Source organism: Pezoporus flaviventris, unplaced genomic scaffold (genome assembly GCF_033815535.1).
Source record: "Pezoporus flaviventris isolate CSIRO_AGI_PZ_B2104156 unplaced genomic scaffold, CSIRO_AGI_Pfla_v1 ptg000037l, whole genome shotgun sequence".
Lineage (NCBI taxonomy): Eukaryota > Metazoa > Chordata > Aves > Psittaciformes > Psittacidae > Pezoporus > Pezoporus flaviventris.
In genome coordinates this window covers 13,328,378-13,346,586 of record NW_026892585.1, presented here as the reverse complement: position 1 = coordinate 13,346,586, position 18,209 = coordinate 13,328,378, and the positions used below count along the sequence as shown (strand labels likewise).

At 40.9% G+C, this 18,209-nt stretch overlaps 1 protein-coding gene across 1 annotated transcript in view; it reads left to right on the top strand.

Annotated features, from left to right (window-relative positions):
• Window positions 1-17,998, top strand: part of NPSR1 (neuropeptide S receptor 1) — a 52,700-nt gene extending 34,702 nt beyond the window's left edge. The window contains exons 3-9 of the mRNA XM_061465058.1: window positions 2,178-2,281; window positions 2,580-2,673; window positions 6,942-7,143; window positions 14,815-14,891; window positions 15,319-15,408; window positions 17,331-17,511; window positions 17,628-17,998. Coding sequence (XP_061321042.1) covers window positions 2,178-2,281; window positions 2,580-2,673; window positions 6,942-7,143; window positions 14,815-14,891; window positions 15,319-15,408; window positions 17,331-17,511; window positions 17,628-17,721 — 842 coding nt within the window. The 3' untranslated portion in view covers window positions 17,722-17,998. The remainder of the gene's footprint in view (window positions 1-2,177; window positions 2,282-2,579; window positions 2,674-6,941; window positions 7,144-14,814; window positions 14,892-15,318; window positions 15,409-17,330; window positions 17,512-17,627) is intronic.
• Window positions 17,999-18,209: the final 211 nt, after the last annotated feature.

Genomic DNA, 18,209 nt, shown 5'->3' with positions numbered 1-18,209 from the left:
AGGAATGGGTTCGAACCACTGCTGGAGGATGCATTTCACTTTTTGAAACACTTAAACTCTGTGCGTTATTCAAAGACCATCTTAATTCTATCCACCTACAGTCTTTTCAATACAGTCTTAAAGCCACTATACTCATCAGAGGAACAATCATCCCATCCCTCTAACAAATAACTAACATTTGAAACCTAACAAGGTTTCAAACCACAAACTTCCTTCTGGAGTTCATCTCTGATCCAGCCTCCCTCTAGAGGCAGGGGGAGAGGGAAGAGAGAGAAAACAGGGCTGGGAAACACCAGGAGAGGAAAGAACAATTAAGAGTTCATTGGATGATCACCATCACAAAGAGGGAGGCAATGTAGTTAATGTGCAACAGCAGTGATATTTTCCTCTGATTTCATTTTGAACTAAGCCTTGAAGAAAACAAGGAGATAGAGGATTGAAGAACAAGAGGAGATAAAAGATGACTGATACAGAAAAAATAATGCTAATTTTCCACTGAAGCAAACCAGGTTGCTGCTTCTGAAACATTAAGCCAAGATCTCAGTTTGAAGTTAGAAATATCTGGAATATCGGGAATTCCAAAGGGCTTAGAAGAAACTCATTTTGCCAAACCCATTCCTGATTGCTTGGAAATACTGGTTCAAACTATTTACTGCTCACAAAAATATGTTTTGAAATCGTTGCGACATCTTGTTTCCAAAAGCTTACACTTCAAACCAAAACCTCCTGGTAATGGGGGTTAGAATTCCTTTATCGCACTAAACTTTAGGGCTAGTTTCTAAATGTGTAAAATGTTGATATCAAAGTGAAACGTTTTACCTCACCACTCTACTTTGTTTTTAAGTATGGATTGATGGTCCTTTTCTATGTGACTTGTTTTTGTCCTGTCAAATGGCACAAAATGTTTTTCCCAAACTGCTCTCACCCTTTGTGGTAATCCGCACAAGAACAGCAACATGCTGTGTTACTTGAAGTGGCAGGACACTGGATTGATGCACATTTTCTTCCATGGACAGCACTTAAAATGTTTATCCTGTCCTACAGGGAGAGAACTTCTGTATTATCTTGGTTTTAAAGACAAAATATCACCCATATGTACCACCAGCTTTTGCAATTCCTTTGTGAAACGTGCATTGCTGTAAGTGCTCACTTGTTCTGTAAGAAGCAGAACAAAGGCTGGAACATCTCCTTAGATTTTTCCACAAAAAAAAAAAAAAAAAAAAAAGATGGCCTGAGGTGTATTTATTTTGGTGAGTGCAACAGTACATGCAGAAGTAGGTTAACTTTAAGCTGACAAGGCAGGGTTAGCTATTAAGTAATTAAGTTTGTGAATAAAATTCTGACAAAGAAGGAGCATTTGGATATCCCCCCCAGGGTTTTCACAGGAGACATATTTCTTTTTACAGTGAAAGAAAAGACAAAGATACAAAGTCATCAAATAATTCAATATCTGGCACAGCTGGGATCAAGCTGATGCACTTAGACACTAACATACATCTTCTCCAGTGCTGTATTTTATCGATACCCTATAGAAAACCTGGGGGCTTTTAGCAGGCAACAGGATCAAGCCTACCAGGCAGTACCCTCCACATCCCTCATAGACAAGCCTGAAAGGTTTAGGTGTATGTGGGATTAACACCTGTAGATGATTTTTTTACACAGCTCTACTTCCAAAAACCAAATTGTTAGAGGAGGAATTGATCTTTGGTCATTTTAGGCATCTTTGGTATAGATGTGGGTATAGACCAGGACCCGCATCCAGTCTAGGGCTGATGTGGCCACCTCAGATGGTCACTTCACATCCCTTTATAAGGAACAGAGAGAAAAAGGCACTTTAGGGGTGCAGCATATCCAACCAGTCAGCTGAACCACTGCCCAGAGGGCATTGGCAAGTCCTGCGCACGAGTAACCCACTGTGAGCTCTGATGCTTAGAGGAATCTTGCCCTGTTTGAATGGACTGGCGTTAAATTAAGAGAAGAAAATAAACAAACAGAACTCTTAAGTGCTTTCTGAGGCTTTCCCAGGTGCTCTAGCATCTTGGGCTAACAAGTCATGGTGTGACTGCCCTCAAGACTGGGTTTGCTGGTAAGTCCTGAGGGTCACACATGTCTCTGTGGCTCCTCTGCAGTCATGTGTTTGTTTCTTTTAATGCTCCTTCAGTTAATTTTCTTTGCAGATTCATTCACGGGAGTCATAAACATAATGACTGACATAATTTGGCGCTACACTGGAGATTTCATGGCTCCTGATATCATTTGCAGAGTCGTTCGCTACTTCCAGGTACAGAAACCTCATGCTCCCATGTATGCCCAAGCTTGTGCAGCTTTGTGTAGACATTCTGTTAGCATCAGAAGCACTAAATGCTGAAAGTGTTCATTTAAAGTCAAAACAATTGAATTAAAGCACATTAAATCTTTGTGGACAAGATGAAGGTGAAAATACATTGAGGGCTTTTTTATTGCTCTTTCCTTTTATTTTCACTAAAAGTTTTCAAATATCCCTAGGTCAGTGTTCTTGGTGACATTGTTTTCTGCAATAAATGTGTCTTAGCTGCTGTCTCATATACCTTCTGCCCCAGGTGGTCCTTCTATATGCCTCGACTTATGTCCTCGTGTCACTAAGCATAGACCGGTATCATGCCATAGTTTACCCAATGAAGTTCTTGCAAGGAGGTAGGAGAATTTCTGTACTTTGCTATTGCTACAGATATTATTAGGTAGCTTTTTTGCTTCAGAATTTGTAACCTTTTTGCCATGAATTATTCATTCCTGCTATAGCAACATTTGGACTCAGGTAGTTTTCTAAATGGCAAAGTAGCTGTGGTTTCAAGATTTATTAAGCCCTTCACAGTTTTTTTAAGCGTTGTGTTAGCAAAGAATGAAATGTCATTTTAAAAAGTGTAGAGGTTTTCATTATCTCCCAGAATTTTTAGAAGGTTATTGTGGGCAAAGGCTATCCCTCTTACTAGACCCACTCTAGGAGCTGCAACAGCTATATTGTCTGTTTATTCACATTTAAAAATAGATTGAGAGTGTAGTACTGAGAATTCATGCAGTAGTTTGATAGAACTTCAAAAGCTATAGCATATAAGTCTGGATATCTATTGTTTCTTGGAATGTTTTCTATTTGTTATTTTTACAGCACTCAAATATATGCTGGCAGCTTAGCAGTACAATTTAAAGAACATGATTTCTGTCCCACAAAGCCAAAGTGAGACATTAAGTATGTTGCACTGAGTGAAGAAACAGAAATAACAGGTGGGGAGGAAAGGCAATGCTTATGAGAACCGTGAGGTCTGGAAGAACCACTTTAATCAGATGCAAATATCATTCTTGTTTTGGAGTAATAATGGCTTTTGCCAGCCTGCTCTATTCAGAGGATCAGATTAATGGTCCTTCCTGGCCTTAAAAACCTGTGAATCCATCACAGCTGAGGCAGTGGTGCAGCTTTGGCAGATGTTAAGGCCTGAAAGCTTCACATACTTCTGTGAAATTTAGCCTCTTATTCCCCAGGGTATGGGCTGACTTTTTCAGAAAGGGGAGATGGATATCAAGGTTTTCTTGGTGGCCTTTGGGGGTCATGAAGCATTCTGCAGCTCCTGCTGATGCTGCACCAGGCTGGGGAGGGAGAGCTGTGCAACAAACCCACTGACATCTCTTCTGCATCCATGGAAAAGCAGCTACTGAATTGGCTTAGTAAAGAATTTGGTGGTTAATCTGTGCAAAGCACTTTGAAGTTGGACATAAAACCCCCACCAACCACCTCAATTTTTTAGAAAAACCTTTTTTTAATTCAGTCTCATTCCCTACACCTATACTATATAGATGTTTCCTTTCTTTTTCCCATTTCCTATACCTATACCATAAAGAATTTCTGAAAGATTGGAAAGAGCAGACGTTGCACCCAGCTGAGAGGCAGCAGAGCAGCAGGTCATGAGCAGAGATAACACTGACAAAGCCCACATGGCTCTGGCAATGGCTGGCTACACACTGATGGGACAAGCAAAGACCATGTTCAAAGGGAAAAAAGGAGCAGCTGTAAATCCAAAAGAAGTATCTAGAAGTGTCTAGAGAAGTATATTTACCATAACAACTTCCCTGAACATACATAGCTTTTGCACCCAGCTATTCCTAACAGAGGTGTCAGGGGCTTTTGAAATGCCCTCTTAGCTATTCTGCGTATGGAGAACAAAGACAACTACAAAACCTTGTCGTTGGTGATGACACAGAGAAACCTTAACAACAGTTCTGAGTCAACCTGTAGCTAATTTTGTTCCAAATTGTAAAACTCATCCCTCAAAATGCTTCAACCAAGATACAAAAGAGTTGTTTCTCCTTTCCCATTTTAAAAGTGATGTTTTGATGTAGCCTTGAAATACCATTTTGGGGAAAAAAACAAACTAAACCCCAAAATAAACCAAGCAACTTTTTGCTTTTAAAACATCAAACAATACCCAAGTTGGGGGTTTTTTAGGTGCAATGAGCTATACTTTGCATGACTTGTAAGAAAACAAACTTCAACAGTTCAGTATTTTCTATGTACTTTGTGAACACATAAATGACCACAGAAAGGGCAGATGTGGAAGAATTCTACATTCTAATCCTAAAGGTTCTGCTGTGTGAGGCAGCAGAATAATTCAATAACCAAAGGGGTCACTGAAAAGCAAATAAATAAAGACCAAAAAGAAAAAAACAGAGAAGTTACAGCAGAAGAGATGTTATGAATATTTCACCATGTTGAAAGGTACATGCAAACAGTACACAAACTAAGCAACAACAGAAGTGCTTAAGTAAAAGACAAAACCCAAATAGGTGTAAACTGTCACTTGCCTGGCTTTGAGCTGCAGATGACACTGAAGTCCATCAGATCAATTAGCTTCTAGATGCAAAACTTTCCATTTAAAGAGCAATGTTGTTCTTAAAGGAAAATACTGAAACTGGTTGAATAGAACATTGTATTTCAAAGCTGTAATTTATTTGATTCCATTTATAATCGACACAGCTCTAGTTACATGATTTGGCTGGCATTTAGAGCGTATTAGAGTGTTTACAAGAAAACAACATAAAAAAACCTTTGCTTGCAAGGCAGGCAATTAAGATTAGCCTGATAAAACAAAAAGCTGCTTACCTAGGTGCTACCAGTGCCCTGTTGTCCTGGGTTCAGCACTGATACCACTCTTGCCCAACACAAATTGACCACTTCTCTCTGAATTATTCTACAGTGCAAAAAGAAAGCATATTATCCAAGTATAATCTTTTACCCCTAGAAATACACAGGTGGGCCCCACTGAGGCTTGTATGTATGTAGTTTAAGTAGCTACCTCACAATCAGAAATTCCTTTCTGTCAGGAAATATTTTGTGACAGTCTTAATATTCCTTCTGCTAAGTTTTTGTTCTGCTTTGGGAAACTTTACAGCTCTCCTCTGCCTATGCAATATTTATAGACTTAATCTAACCATCTCACTTACGTAGATGTCATCAGAGTTCCTTTAAGCCCTAGATTAGCAAGATTGTATTTTGTTGAACGTGGGTAGCATTTAAAAATGAGCAAGATAAGTGAATATTTGCAACCGATGTTTTATAAAGCATAAAATTGCTTTTTGAATGTTTCGCCCACATGCTTTCGTATTGCTCTTTGAGCTTCAAGGAGGAAAGACACTTGCCTTGATATGCATAATTTAAAGTGATTTTCTCTTTCACACAAAACTTCGGGTATTTTGTAGGACAATAAAGTATTTCAGCACCAAAGCTTCCCAGATCAAAAAACCTGTCTCCATCTGTGTCTCTCGCAACCTGACTCAGGAGGAATAACCGCTGCTGAAATCACTGGTACCCTACAGATCAGCCCTTTTCCCCCACATTTTTTGGCTACAGCTATCTGGATTTGAGCTGGAAGATGTACATTTGTGAAAATGAAAGCCTCGGGGCTGTCAGCTCCAACTTACTGATTTGTACAAAACCCCCTTGGTGCCACCAGGCATCATTTAGTTTCCCATTAATTTTCCCCATGTGGCAGTGGAGAAGGCCAGAAATCAAGGGGAAGCAGTAGCCCTAACTTACCAAGTGTTTTGGGATCCTTCCTCTCATGTTCTTCACTGTGAGGACCAGCAGGATCTCCTAGTAGGTGTCTGTTGTGGCAGGTAAAACAGGTCTGAGCACTTGAGCACCAGCATCTGCCCTGTCTCATGGTTAGCAGTCCACCCTTAACAAGGCTTAGACATACAACCATCAACAGGAGCTGGGTTTGGTCCCTGCCATGATGCAGAGAACTGCAGGAGATTCACACGCTTGTCAGAGCAAAGTTTCTTTGGGGCAGTAAAGTTGCAGCTGGTTGTGCAGTTTTGTTTCAATCCTGAACTGAAGCATTTTCTCTTTCCTGATAGGTTCTTACTTCACGGTGCACCAAAATGTTTAATTTCCATTCTAAGGAGGACATTTCCCCCATCAGTACATCCAGTATGCTCCAACCTAGTTTATGCTTTAAGTAGTCCTTACTCTGTCATCTGCAGCATAAGGGCTCCTTGTTTTCTATCTCTCTGTCCTACTGAGCTTCACTTTGCTGTGACATGGTAAGAGTGTGCAGTAGGGCAGGCCTTCAGTCCTTAGCATTCATTTGTGATGTCTTGCTGGCACAGAGGAATCATTTACATCTCTTGTTTATGACTTGCTGTCCCTCACAAGTGTCTTCCCATAGCGTTTTCAGATTCAATGGGCCCTGAGCATCTTTAAAGAATACATGTAAAATACAAGCCCGTAACAACATGACTATTTATCATGTGAAAGAGATGAAATCCCCATTCTCCTTTGCAGTCTTTTCAGCACCAGCCCCAAATTCCCTTTCTTCACCCAGTTCCCTCCTCCTTCCTGCCTTTCTATCAGTACTGCTACACAGGGCCTTGCGTGCCCACATTAACACTATCTGTTTGATTCTGTTGCACAGAAAGACAGGCAAAAGTTCTTATTGGAGTGGCCTGGAGCCTCTCTTTCCTGTTTTCCATACCAACTCTGATTATTTTTGGGAAACGGCAGCTCTCCAATGGGGAAGTGCAGTGCTGGGCTCTCTGGCCTGATGACTCCTACTGGATACCCTACATGACAGTGGTGGCTTTCCTGGTGTACTTCATTCCTCTGATCATTATCAGGTAAGCCTGAACCACAGTCAGCAAGCATGCGGTGAAAGTTGTCAAGTGTGCAATCAGCTTAACGCTTTAATTTCTACTCATTCATTACAATTTCATTTCCACACATGCCTTATAGCTGCTTTGGTTTTTATCAGATAATGTACAGGTCACTGTACTTGCTCTGCATATTCTCCATGCAGCATTACTAGCCAGAAACATTATCTCTGAAAGAAAGGACTGAATCTCTAAAGTGTGCTCACTTATCTCCGAGCTTCAGGCATGAAACATATCTTTAAAAACCCAGGATGAATGTCTAGTTATTATGACAAAATATAATTTTAATAAAAGAACAGGAAAACCACACTCAATGCTAATTAAATTAAAATTAACTGTAAGTGCTCTCAAGCTTCCTAGTACTAGGAGAGTGTTTCTTCACCAGGATGGGAAAGAAATCTCCAAGCGTCTGAAGCTGCCAACAACTCCTAATATACAGGCAAATAAAATCCTTCCCGTTCTGGAATGGGAAATCTTGGCTGCAAATATTGGAGACTGGTTTGCCCAAAATCACAAAGATGATCTGCAGCAGAATTAGTTTTAAACTGAGGTCAGCCAATATCCCAGTCTGTGCTTAGTGATCAGGGAATTTGATTGCCTCCCTCTGGGGTACTGCCATTAGCTGCTGTTAAACAAAAATTATCTAGACATGAGGAGCTACCAATACAAAAGGAGCAGTCGAAAACAGATGTGGAAGGGGAGTGAGGCTTCTTAACTGGCTTGAACGGCTGCCAGTGGCAGTAACTTGTTCTCTGAGCCTTTTCCTTCCTTTCCCTTTTATTCTCTTTCAGTAGCAAGGTTACAGCAGGAGTGCTTGGTGTTCATTTCTTCTTAGTGGCAAAGACTTGCTGAGACTCCCCCTTTTCCCCATAATATGGTGACATGCTGTTAAGGCTGTGAGAATGGAGCTGTGTTTGCATATCCCTTGGATATCTTTCTTGTTCCATCTGCTTTTCCAGCAGGTGATGAGCCATGAGTCTTTCATCTGAGTTAGCACACCAAGTAAGAGTGGGTGGGGGCTTATCTTTTCTAGGACAAGGCTACATAAGCTAAATAGTAAAGGCCATATTGCAGTTTTTACTCCTATCAGTTCAGTTGTGCATTGAAGTTTCTTCCTGTTTAATCACAGATATTAGGCTCTGCAGCTCCTAATGAAGCATGTGGTGCTTGAACTCATCTAGCTGACAGGTTGGACAGGGCTTGGAGCAACCTTGTCTAGTGGAAGGTGTCCATGCCCATGGCAGGGGGTTGGAACTGAATGACCTTTAAGATCTCTTCCAACCCAAAGCAGTCTGAGATTCTATGACTTTCTGATACAGATTCAACACTGAGCAGTGTTGCTGCTTAGAGAGAAGGGACAATCTTTATACTTTGCTTATAAGACATCAATTTCCTAACTTTCTGTTTCTTTGTGTGTGTCAGAATGCACACATATAACAAGCAAAATAATGAAAAATTCTCCTTAAAGAAAGGACATTATAGCAATAGGGAAAAACTAGTCCCAGGTTGCCCAATTGCTCCTCTTTCCTAGACAGGATCACTTCTCTTTGTATATTCTCCTATCTTTTAAAACCAGCCTAGTTTTAAATAAAGCAAGAAATATTCTTGGGAACATGTAAATAAAACTGTGGGTGGATCTGCAGCCCAGCACTAGCAGCAAACAGAATGAACACACAGAGAAGAGACAAAAAGTAACTTAACTGTGAAAAGAAATAGAACAGAAAACTTTGAGGCTTGCTGCTTCTATGACAGGAGTTTTGTCATGAGTTTTCTCAAGTAGCTAGTAATCAGGATATTCTAGGCAGCATTTTAAGTGTTTTAGGAAAAAGACCCATAGCCTGTCCAGTTATCACAGAATCATAGAATATTTTGGGGTTGGAAGGGACCTTCAAAAGTTGTCTAGTCCAACCCCTCTGCAATGAGCAAGGACATCTTCAACTAGATCATGTCCCCCATGTGTGTGAAGCAGCTCTTTCGCACTCAAACTTAAAGATGCACATGCTTCCTATTTCAGAACAGCCACTCTTTTTTACATGGCATATATACTTGTTTGGTCAGAAAAAGCAAGCTACATAACAACACATCTTTTAGAGCTGCTGCCATTATGCTCCCCTCCCTCCCTGCCAAAGGAAGATATTCAGACTTGATCAGCTCTGTGACTTGCTTTACAGTAAATCCCCAGAAGCAAGAAGGCAATGAAGAAATGAGAAAGGCATGAAACCAGCATCTCATGAGATTGCCCTGACAGCTGAGACATGAATAAAGCATCCTAAATTTTTTTATAGCTTTAACCTTAAGCAACTTTCACCAGAGAAGTTTATGGCGGGGCAGGAATTTGTAACATTGGCCTTGGAGCCACAGGGCAGAGCAGTGCCCATTGCCCACTCAAACACATTGCTGGTTTCAGCATACACTGAGACAAATGCTCTTATGCTCTTGCTGGCAGAGATCAGACTTTTGACAGGTAATGTATGTATAAAAGGTAGGTAATGTATGTATAAAAGGTAGGTAATATATATATAAAAGGAAATCTATAAACAAAACTGCAACAGCCCTGAAAGATGTAAATACTCAGGATATCTGTTCCCACCACTCCTTCACAACTGGAGAATCAGCAGTTACCAAACAGCCTGTGGTTCTGTGGTGAGTTATCTGATTATAATACAAACAAACAAGACCTGAATAATGGAAAGAGAATGAAAAGCTGTGATTGGATTTTTAACCCTAGCATGTGGTTATCTTTGAGAGCTGAGAAAAGAGGAGAATATTTGTTCTTTTTGTGTAAACACTGCCCTCCTCCCCACTCAGTGGCACCCAGGAAGAGCCACAGATCCTGCATCAGGTTCTTCTTCACGATGCTTAATTTACCCTGTTCTTCCCTTTTATTTAGACTAATCCAACACTATTTCTACAGCTGATATTGTCAACTTATCAAAACCCAGAAAATTCAGAAAAATTAACTGGGTACCTGCAGTAATTGTTTCTCTTTTATTCTGGGACAAGTGTCATCAGCTACAACCAAGATCATTTCTCCTATGCTAAGATACGCCAAGCAAAGCTCAAATGGTATCTGTGATAGTTGAATACCTCCAGAGCATTGCTGAATAGAGGTTAAATACAGGCCAAATCACGATTACAGACTGCTCTCCTGCCAATACATGCACTTGGCCCCCTCAGGTCTTGTGACAGGGACACAGGAGAGCTAGTGGGTTTCTGTTCTGTATCACTACTGTGTGCCAAACCAAAATTATATGCTGGCACTTGCGTATCCAGAAATTCAGAGTCTTTTTAGCTGTTATTCACAACTATCAAACATATTTTTTATATTTTAACCTGATAAATGTAACACATAGGCACTTATCTAATATAATTCCAAATTTATGTAGAAAAAAAAAAAAAAAAGAATTGCAGAAGTTCTCTTGAATCACAGAATATCCATCTGCTGTTTAAAATCAAAACTCCAAAGAGAACATTTGCTTTGGAGCAGTAGAAAAATAATTAGATGAGAAAAACCAGAATCAGCTCAAAGGAAAAATATGGAACTAAACCCAGGACATTGCAGTGAAATAAAAAATAGATTTAATAGAAGGTATTTGTCTGAATTCAATCAAATAAAAGGAATAAAAATACTATTAGTAAAAATGCCAAAGGTAATTTTTTGAACTTGATTAAGTGAGCATGATCATTTTTGCCCGCAATTTCCATTTCTAAATAGAAAAACTTAGATCTTGCACATATGTTCTAATATCTGCCCATCTATTCACTTAGCCATTACACATGCTTACAATGGTTTCTTTAGATGAAGTTAAATATGCCTTTTGTCTTTGGATAAATAGTACTGCAAATTAGCTACCATAAAATAACACAGATGCATCACTTTGCACAAATAAAGTACAAGGAACAATAGGCAATACTGGATGATAAATACAAGCCATTAGCAGGGGGCTTAAGTGCACTTTTTGCCATGGTAAAGCTCATTTTACTAGCAAATACTAAGGCTGGGTGGGACAATATCATAATGCAATCCTTTATTTAAAAATAAATTAAAATCCATTTTTAAAGAATGGGCAGACAACTCATATGATTGTTAATATCAATACATAGCTTTTCCAGGAGACATTGTATTTTCCAAACTTAAAACGATCTATGAATTACAAATGAAGATGGAGTGGGACTATTCATGTTAACATTTGTATGACTAACCATAAGTCAGTTATTTACATGCATAAAGAATGCTGTAATTACCAATGGAGCCATATTAAAAAACATCATTAACTAATAATATGGTACAAGGAACATGCATCTTAGTCCTTCAGAATTTGGATCAAGCTACAAAGCTCAATTGTTTTAGAGATGCAAAGAATTTCATTTGCTGAGATTCATCCATAGTCAGAACCATATTCCTGTGTTTTCCTGCCGCCACCTCTCCAGATCTGCATTTATCAGGGCTAGAAAAATCCCTGCATTTTTAGATCAACAGCATGTCCTTTCTATCCTGTGGTCTTCAAAGCCTGAGCAGCTCCTTCTCAAAAGGGCTTGGGTTATCTTTTCATCCAGGTTTGACTACTACACTTAGGCTTGCTCTTTCCCTTCATTAATTTCTTGCCTGCAGATAAGGGGCCACAACAACTCATATAGTATTTCGATATCATAGTATGCATTAAAATAATTACAGCATGTGTTTATATAGCCCTAGAAATCCTCTATTCACTTACAGACACAAAGAAACCTGACAACATCTGGACCTAACAAACTGTACATCCAATCTCCCTGTGCTTTCAGCGGAGACAAGAGCATACAGAACACAAGCATGTTACATGTATTGGGAAATGAGGTTTGTGGCAATGTGTATGCTGTGCTTTTACATCTTGGCAGTGGAGGCCAAGCAGCTTGATACTGAAAGGAAGGAAACAAGCATTATGATATGGTCAGAATGGTGCAGACCACTGTCAAACACCCTCCTGTCCAACTGAATACCAGTTGTCATCTGTCCCCGCTACTCCTTGCTCATCTGCCACTTCATTTTCCATCAAGTGGGAATTTCTTCCCACCTTCTGAGATGTCACAAACCACCATGTCCTCCTCCAGCTGCCTTTTATAGAAAGAAAGAAGCTATAAATGCATTCTGTAAAAAACCATAACTGCTTTTCCCTTGTGAGAAAAACACAACTTCTGTTCCATAAGTGCTCAGTGCTCTCTTTTTATTGTTGTGGCTTTGAAAGACACACACAGATGCCTTTTATGATCTTAAGCTTTGGGTGGTGTATTTATGGAAACTCCAGTTTCTTAGCTCCGTGCCAGCATAGCTAGGTTAAAGAAGAAAAGAAGATTAGGCACTAATAAGATCTGGAGTCAGAGAGATCAAAGCATAAGGCATAATTGCAGCTGGCAAAACAGTCCCTGGCAAATGTTCCTAGGATGACAAGTGGCTCGTCTTTCCTGACACCCACCCTGAGCAGCTTTATACCACCTCTGGTCCCCTCCTGATAAGGAAAGATGGATCCCAGCTATAGAGAATAGAAAGATGAACAGAGGCAAAAGCACCACTAGAAATCTGCTATGTTGGCAGCACTTTAGAAGCTACTGGATTAAACCAGGAATTAAACTTTCCCCAGACTTATAAAAATGAAGGATTTAAATGAAACAGCATGTAAGCTCATATGTGAAATGCCAACTGAAGAAGACAGCCACTATAACTGCATCTGGTGAAAGGGGTGCTCCTATCAGACTTTGCAGCCAAGGAGAGAGGATTCTTGGAGCTGGAGGGAAAGAAAGTGTGGAGCCTGACTTCATAACTCAGTCCTTGTGGCACTTGGCTGGAAATAGAGAGTCTGACCGTTTTGACTATGAGTTAAGCTCCTTTGTCCTGATGCTTAGGTGACTCTGAATGTGTTCTACTGGGCACATGTACGCCTGCAAATAAAAAGGTCAGGCTAGAGGCAGCAGGCTAGGGAGAAAATAGAAACAGGACTTCAAGAAGCTGGCTGGATATTTCTGGAGCTGACAACACTTATTGTTATAATGCATTCTACTTCATTGGGGCAGTCAAAAGAGAAACAATACGTGACTTTTTCACCACTGTCGGTACAAAGCGCAACGGACACTCAAGTGCACTAGCTGATAAATAAACAGGCTCTTGAAAAGACAGGAGATAAAAGGAGAATGTTCAAGTCAGCCGGGAGCCATGCTGGACCTTTGAAGGGGTAAGGAGGGCAAGCTGGAGGCTGCAGCAGATGCATACAAAACCCTCAAAGGGCAAGTACACTACTGCTCTGCTGCACAGCCCACACTGCATGTTGTATTTCCAGCTCTCACCTACTGAGACTGGAAACCAGATGGCTCAAACTTATGCAGAAGGGAAACCTCCAAGGCACACAAATACTGTCTTTGCAAGTGTGTCTATTAGTTGAGGATGCTGTAAGAAAAACTCCTATATCAGTGTGAAAGCTCTAATAAGAATGTCTCTTCTGATAACAAAAATAAACCACATGACAGTAAGACACATTTTTGTCTCTATAAAACACCCTGAAGTAATCTCTCTAGTTGCACCTTTTTCACAGAGTCATCACTAAGGTTTATGGCAATTAATAGTCAGGCTGCCCCAGGCCCCCCAGAACGCTTAAGTGTATTGCAAACAGCACACGAGGACGATTTCTGTTGTGATGCTTCGTTTTCACATCAGGAAAACATGGCAGCCTGAGTGCATTAATTGAAATATCCTGAAATTATTTTTGTCTTCCTTAGCAAACTAAAAAGGAAAACACCAGTCAAAAAGATGCTGTTGCTTAGTGATTTTAGCTGCACATTATATATGCTGGAAGAAGAAAAGGCCTCCTATTTTCTTTAATGTAAAATGCTGAAAAGGTAACCTCCTCATCCTAACCTCCTCATCCAGGACATGGGTTCAAACAGCTCCTCAGCTTGAAATAATTATTTTTACCAATTCTATATTAAATAAATTGAATTCCATGTTTGCTATTGCCTAGGGAAAGGTTGTAACTATCCAAGGTCATTGTGGACTAGGGAACTTTTCATCTTTCCTATTAAGAGTGTATGTATATTCCCTTCTAAAAATGGGAATTGTGATGGACCTGGTTTGGAATCATCTAACTCTTCCCAGCTACCTGATACTTCTGTCCTTGATTTCCACCCCAGGACCTTGGGGCCCAAAAGCGAGCACCAAGGTACTCTACCGCATTTCTCATGGATCTTGCCCCTGTCAAATTCCCCAGGGTACCATTTCATTTGTCAGCTTCCTACTCACAAAGTAACAGCAAAACAGAAGTGTACAAACATCAAAATCTGGTCTTTCCTCTTGCTTTCCCTTTTTCAGAGCTAGTGTCCTAGGGCTGGTACGCAGGCAGATTTGGCTTCAGCTAGCTCAAAATCCCCAGTGACCTCTTGCTTGTGAGATCTTGGTCAAATTACTGCATTCTTCTGAGCCTCAAATTTGACATCTACAATGTCAGGACAATAATAACAATTTCCATCCTGAAAACTCTTCAGACCTGCTATGCAGTCCCATCACCTCCATGAGATCTTTACACAAAGATAACTGTATTCATAGAGCACAAATGACTGGGGTGTCAGTTAAATTTACTGTGGCTCATAATACCAATGACTCTTTCTCTTCTGTAGTGTCATATACTCAATCGTGATTCGAACCATCTGGATGAAGAGCAAAGCTCAGGCTGTCATTATATCAACCTGCCCTGGTGAGTCTCAGCACACATGCGTGTCCAGCCTTGTGATCCAAATATGGCAAGTCTCCCCAAATCTGAGAATTCCTGGACATGGAGTGTTGCATTGGGTCCCCATCACTGCAGTGGAAATGGGGTTTATACAATGGCTCCTCCATAACTCTTTTCTGCATTATTTACCTTCTTTGACACTAAATCCCCTTTAGCGAAACAAAAGAAAACATCTGTGAGAAAATAATAAAAAGGCAAAAAATCCTTATTCTAGAGCTAGAATCCTTATTCCTAGAACTTTGGCCATTTCCATAATATTTTTTTCCTAGAATATACTTACACCCACAGTTAGCTGTGTTTTCACATGCCCTTGCAAGTCTGGATTTTGGGCAAGATCAGAAATTCCTGGGTACAGAAAGCTGTTTCACTAGCTGAGCTGCTCTTTTCCCAGGTGGCAAAACCTCTGCTGGCTGCACCAGTCGTGGGTTCATATCCAAGGCGAAGGTGAAAGCGATCAAATACAGCATTGTAATTATCCTTGGTAAGTGAAAAGCCCCCACAGCTGGTAGTGAGGGATGATGTTGACATTTGGAAGCTGGTTTTCCTCAGCTCCTTCCATCATCAGCACATAATGTGCAGTAGATGGCTCAGAGGACTTTTACCTTGACCCCCTCTTGCCTTCTGACCTTGTCCTTCCCCTCTCCTCTGGCTGATAAGATCCTGTTTTAGGCATCTGACGTAAGCCTCAAATGAGGTTATGAGCATAACATTTCGCATGTATAAAGAAAGTAAAGGAGGGATATTGCCTAAAAGGAACAAAGGAAGGGGTCATGTCCTTCCCATTCAGACTGCCAAAATACTTGGTGACTGAGTTGTCTTTTAGGCTTAGAGACTGTGTATGGTAGTTAGGTGCTGTGGTGGTGCAAGGGACAGGAAGGAGAGGAAAGGGGTGCGTTGCCTGCTGAGGTGGAAAGGATGAGCTCTCCTTTCCTGACTGGGCAACAGATGACTCAGTGCAGGAGTCCTCCGTCTCCCAGGGAGATGACATTATTCTGATGGAATTAGGAGGCTGACATTCTATCTGGATAAATAAAGGCAGCATCACACAGGGCTTGTGATTAGCTGCCAGAAACAGGCAGGAAGGCAACCGAAGCTATTTATTCCTGAGGGCTGACAGCCATCCCCTACCACTGAAAAAGAGATCACTCCTCTTTCCGAGGACACACAAAATTCAGATTGGATGATATTGTGGTAATAGTTACTGCTAAGGTGCTTAGCTCACTGTTCAGTGAGACAGGGGAGAGACCAGCCTGACTCATGCTGTTCAGAAGCCCAAGAACAACTTCTCTGTGTCCGGGCTTTTCTGCATGGCAATCAGAGAAAGGTTTGGACAGAAACAAATACAACTGCAATGCCACCAGATGTGGCATCCACTGACCTGGATGCTCAGTATTTCAAAGGACTTTGGTGATATTAGGCACCCACCACCTCTTGATGTGAAAACAGACCTAGGCACCTAACACTCATGGATTTCTTTAAAACCACTCCAAGTTCTGCATAGTCAGTGCTATGATCCCTGCACTGACACTGTGTATTGCAACTCTGCTGGTATCTGCTCATAGATGCTGCCAGTTTGCTTACTCTAGAGACCAGGAGAGGGGCTTACCTCTTCCTTGCACATTCAGTGAGTGCTCAGCTAACTGCCAAGGCAAAAAAGCAGGGTCACTCTGCTGTCCCATTTGGACGTCTGACTTCACAGATACCTGTACATCTGCAAACCAGGTACTTTGACCTTAGTTGACTGCACTGTCTGTCCCAGCTTTTCTGTGTAAATCTTGAGGGAAAAGCCTTTATGAAAGGAGATCACATAGAAATTTGTGAGGGACAGATTCATTCCCTATTCCTGCAAATAAAGCTAGATCTGTCGTCTTTTTATTTCTGCCACTGCCAAATGACACGTTGGTCTGCCATAATGTGGTGTGAAAGGGTGTCATTCCTTGCTCCTGGAAGTCTAAGAGGCTCTGTTTTAATAGGTGGCTGTGACAGCAGTGCTGTCACGGAGAGGCATTTTGGTGGTGTGTACATTTAGATTCGCTGCTCACTCAGGGGACCATTAAAAGAGCACTTCACTATAACTGATGATGTTTTAACTGGCTACCTATTTACCCTTTATGTGTTGTGTAGTGTTCAAAAGTGTCAGGATATGTCTAGAGGGAGCACTCTAAACACTTAGAGGAGCACACGTAATATATTTTATGGGCATTAAAATAAAAATAAAGACAAATAAAGGCACAATCTAATAACTATTCTCTTAAATAAGACCCTGAGTAAGGAGAGATGACTTTTTTTTTGCATGAACAAATATTTGTGCGTTATGGCAGTCTCTCTATGCGTGTGTGATTACCTCTCTAAATAGCTGAACTATCTAATGTCAAGCTGTTCCTCTCTCTGTCTGTCTTGCAGCATTTGTTCTCTGTTGGAGCCCTTACTTTCTTTTTGATATCCTGGACAACTTCAAGATACTCCCTGAGACCAAAGAGCGCTTCTACGCATCCGTGATCATCCAGAACCTGCCAGCCTTGAACAGTGCCATCAACCCCCTCATCTACTGCCTCTTCAGCAACCGTCTCTGCCCCCCTTTTGAGTAATGCTCCTTTAATGTCACTCTGACTTTCCTCTAAGAAGGGAGGGAAAACATAAACACAGTGCATACAACTATTTTTGCCTGGTTTAACCCTAACCATTCCTTGTTTTCTTTAGGGAAAGAAGAACTCGAAGGCTGGGTGGAACTTCCAGGGATAGGAGTGATGGAGGGCAGGAGATGCAGGTCCTGTCCAAACCAGAATACATCTAACACAGATGATGCCCTGCAAAGCCACACTGGGACCTGTACCGAGGAAAGCAGAATTCCCCCTTGAGCCGCTTGCATCAGAGATGGACATTGAGTGACAAGAGCTTGCACTGTGCTGCTGTTGATCAGCACACATATTTGGGATCACCAATTCAGCTTCATCAATTGCATGCTGCCAGTGCCAAACTCAGTGCGAGGGGTTTGCATGCCAACATTGCGAGGGTTCATCTTTGCCCTCTGTTTTTAAGTAAGCTGTAATATATATACACATATATATATATACACACTCCAAATTGCGAAAAACAAAACAAAACAAAACATGTAAATGGTGTCTACTCAGAGTCTTCTCTATTTTTCAAGAGTCACTAAAAGCCATTTATACTACCATCTGCTTCATATAAAGAGTACTCACAACTAATTACAGAGCAGGGACCCTGCTTAAAATGGAAACGTGGGCATTAAACAACAAGAAGACACCACCATCATTCTAT